Source organism: Oncorhynchus gorbuscha, unplaced genomic scaffold, assembly GCF_021184085.1.
Source record: "Oncorhynchus gorbuscha isolate QuinsamMale2020 ecotype Even-year unplaced genomic scaffold, OgorEven_v1.0 Un_scaffold_4584, whole genome shotgun sequence".
Taxonomy (NCBI): domain Eukaryota; kingdom Metazoa; phylum Chordata; class Actinopteri; order Salmoniformes; family Salmonidae; genus Oncorhynchus; species Oncorhynchus gorbuscha.
Genome location: NW_025748570.1, coordinates 9,525 through 13,434, shown reverse-complemented (window position 1 = coordinate 13,434; position 3,910 = coordinate 9,525). Strand labels below are relative to the sequence as shown.

At 49.1% G+C, this 3,910-nt stretch overlaps 1 protein-coding gene across 1 annotated transcript; it reads right to left on the bottom strand.

The window, feature by feature from the left end:
• Positions 1-835: 835 nt before the first annotated feature.
• On the bottom strand, positions 836-3,662 carry LOC124028649. Its single transcript, XM_046340657.1, has 3 exons — positions 2,422-3,662; positions 1,807-2,265; positions 836-1,653 (listed from the first exon to the last, which is right to left on the bottom strand). The coding sequence occupies exons 1-3, from the start codon at positions 3,344-3,346 to the stop codon at positions 998-1,000; spliced, it is 2,040 nt and encodes a 679-aa protein (XP_046196613.1). The 5' UTR covers positions 3,347-3,662; the 3' UTR covers positions 836-997.
• Positions 3,663-3,910: the final 248 nt, after the last annotated feature.

Here is a 3,910-nt window from a genome sequence, read left to right as displayed (position 1 = left end):
ACTGGTAGAGCATATCTGGTACTGGTAGAGTAGAACTGGTAGAGTAGACCTGGTACTGGTAGAGCATATCTGGTACTGGTTGAGTAGAACTGGTACTGGTAGAGTATAAGTGGTAGAGTAGAAATGGTAGAGTAGAACTGGTAGAGTAGACCTGGTACTGGTAGAGTAGAACTGGTACTGGTAGAGTAGAACTGGTACTGGTAGAGTAGACCTGGTACTGTAATGTTGGTCTCCTGCCATGTAATTCAAATGTGGACCACAAAGCCAATTCCACTCCTCCCCTCTAATTAGGGACTGATTTAGACCTGGGACACCAGGTGGGTGATTCCCCTCTAATCAAGGACCGATTTAGACCTGGGACACCAGGTGGATGATTCCCCTCTAATCAGGGAATGATTTAGACCTGGGACATCAGGTGGGTGATTCCCCCCTAATCAGGGACTGATTTAGACCTGGGACACCAGGTGGGTGATTCTCCCCTAATCAGGGACTGATTTAGACCTGGGACACCAGGTTGGTTATTCCCCTCTAATCAGGGACTGATTTAGACCTGGGACACCAGGTGGGTGATTCCCCTCTAATCAGGGACTGATTTAGACCTGGGACACCAGGTGGGTGATTCCCCTCTAATCAGGGACTGATTTAGACCTGGGACACCAGGTTGGTGATTCCCCTCTACTCAGGGCCTGATTTAGACCTGGGACACCAGGTTGGTTATTCCCCTCTAATCAGGGACTGATTTAGACCTGGGACACCAGGTGGGTGATTCCCATCTAATCAGGGACTGATTTAGACCTGGGACACCAGGTGGGTGATTCCCCTCTACTCAGGGCCTGATTTAGACCTGGGACACCAGGTGGGTGATTCCCATCTAATCAGGGCCTGATTTAGACCTGGGACACCAGGTGGGTGTAATTCATTATCAGGTAGAACAACAACAAAAAACAGCAGTAATCCAGAACTTGTTGGGTAAGATTTGAATACCCATGATCCCTTGTTACTGGTAGAGCTCAGAGTCTGTCAGGGAGAGGCCCTGCTGTGAGGATGATGTCATTGTAGGCTGCAAAATGTGCTCCACCATATTGTGCTCCACCATATTGTGTCCTCCATGTTGTCCCAGCATTAGAGAGGAGGAGTTGAACTGGAGAGGAGGGTAGTTAACGTTACCAGCCCCAGTCTCACAGTGACTTCTGTTGTACAAAAAACTGTTATTGTACTGCGATTGAGAGATGGCAGCACTGTTCCTCTGCGGAGTCTGAGTGGGGCCTGTGGTTTTGTGTTGTGTGGGGTGGCTAATCTGGCTATGATTCCCCAGCCCACTGTTCACACTATTCACCTGGCCCAGTCCCGGTCCAGTCTGTTGGTGTTGTGTCTGTTGGGTCATCTGAGTCAGTAGACAGGCCTGCAGCTTCCTCTTGGCTCTCCAGCGGGCCACTCTGAGCCGGGTCTTCTCCCGTCTCTCCTTCACCAGGTCAGCTAATAGAGGCTGGGGAAGGTTCTTCTCCATCTCCCTCTGACGGGTCTGGCTCCTCCTCCTCAGCTCAGTTCGTCTCATTTTAAACTCCTCGTACAGACTCAGGTCCTTGGGCCACGGACGCACCATGGGCCTGGGAGCAACTCCTGACATGGACATCACTGCCTGGGACAGCCCATCTGAGGATGAAGAGGACAACAAAAACATTCAATTAGATTGGATAAATTATATTTTATTGAACAGAAGCATAGTGACCACAACAAAACAGTATTTTGCCTTGGGACATGTCTGTAGATTATGGAGCCACCATGTCTTGGGGAGATTTAACTCACATGAACAAGAGTCGGCTGAGGTGAAGGGTGTATTCTCTGCTAAGGTCCTCTGGCTCTGTGGTGGACGGGGTGCTCTCCTATCCCTCTGGCTTTGAGAGCCTGGGATGGTCCTATGACTGTCCAGGAGGAGGTTGCCCTGAGAGTTGAAGCCTTCGGCAGCCAGGTTTATCAGCAGGGTCTCCACCTCCTCTGGTTCCTGTTTGATACAGATGATCTCCACCTCAGCTTCCTCCTCTTTCACTTGGAACTGGGACAGGGGCTGGGAGGATGGCAGTACACTCCTGGCAGAGCAGTCTGCTCCGTCAGTCCTGGGAGGGGAGAGGACCAGCTGGGCCCCAGGGTCTGTGCTGGTCTCTGGTGGCTGTGTACTTATGGTCCAATCAGCCTGACACTCTTCTTCCTCCTCCCTCCTCTGGCTCTCATTAGACACCTCGGGGTCCAGGAGGGCTGGGGGCTCCTCTGGGGGGGATAGAGAGGTAACATGGTGGTCGACCAACACGGGGAGAATATAGAGGGCTATACTAGTTCAGTCAGGCCACCACTTTACATACACAAGCAAACACAGAATAATAGCCACATACAAAACCTGACAAGATCTGAGAAAAGACATTCTACCTTTCAAAGGTTCCAGATGCTCTGATGAACTATTCATTGCAGAGACAGTGGGTGTCAATGTCCGGTCCTCCAGAGTCTGGGAGATCACAGTTGTCAGATCATCGTGACTGTCAAAGGATGTTGATGTTGCCCTAACGATTACCATATTATCAGAGGGCTGGGTGGCCCTGACCAAGTTATCAGAAGGCTGGGTGGCCCTGACCAAATTATCAGAGGGCTGGGTGGCCCTGATTAAATTATCAGAGGGCTGGGTGGCCCTGACCAAATTATCAGAGGGCTGGGTGGCCCTGACCAAATTATCAGAGGGCTGGGTGGCCCTGATTAAATTATCAGAGGGCTGGGTGGCCCTGATTAAATTATCAGAGGGCTGGGTGGCCCTGACCAAATTATCAGAGGGCTGGGTGGCCCTGACCAAATTATCAGAGGGCTGGGTGGCCCTGACCAAATTATCAGAGGGCTGGGTGGCCCTGACCAAATTATCAGAGGGTATGGTGATGGTGACTCGATTCCTTGCCTGTACGTTTCCATTTGTAGTGGGAATTTGGTTGTTGTTTGGAACCGTCCTTCTCGGCGGCTGTGGTAAACCCGAGGACAGTGCGGCCTCGGAGGAACCGTGAATTCTGCGGGGATCAGAATGGCCGAATGCTGTCCGGTAGGTCTGATAAGTGGCAGAGTGCGCGTGCTCACCCAGAGCGTTCATGTGTTTCCGCATGGTCTTCATCTGAGATCGGGATATCTCCAGCATCTGTCTTATGTTCTCCGCCTCTTTCTCTTTAGCTACTACCTCCATCTTCAGCTCGTCGAATTTAATGCCGACCACTCTAAGCATCTCTCCCAACACCGTCTCAACAGCGGCACTAACCGCTCTCTCTATCACGGTACCCATCTGTCCCCGCATTAGGGAAATTGTTAGACTGATATCCATTTTTGTAAAACTGCAAATAACAACCTTTCAATTTGTTTATAACATCGGAGGTCAAATTTTATAGTCTGTCGTCCATCGTGAAATGCATAGCAAGCGATAGATTGCTGCTAACATCGAGCTAGCTACCCTCGTAGTAAGCGGAAAACCTGCTCCAGAGAGCTAACTAAACAAGACAATTGAAAGGCTTTTCACTGTTTGTAAGTTATTAAATAGTAAAAAGTCCCTGGCTAATTTTGAAACCAGAAGATGTCAGAGAAACTGAAAATATTTCAACTTCGGATCTATGTAAACAAATAGGTTCTCCTTTAATCGTTCCTGTGTTTCATCAAATATGTCCGATAGGATCGCCGGATTGGAGGTTTAAGTTCCGGGTAGGAGCATGACGAGAAATCTTTAACGGCCTTACCTTGGAAGGTATGCTATGCTGTGCAAATCATGAACTCAACAGGTTACAATACGATATTATTTGTTGAAATTGGACTGAATATGGCTAGAACTTAGAATTAGCTCCAACATTGCAGTAGTATCTAACAATTAACAATACACACAAATCTAAAAGTAAAA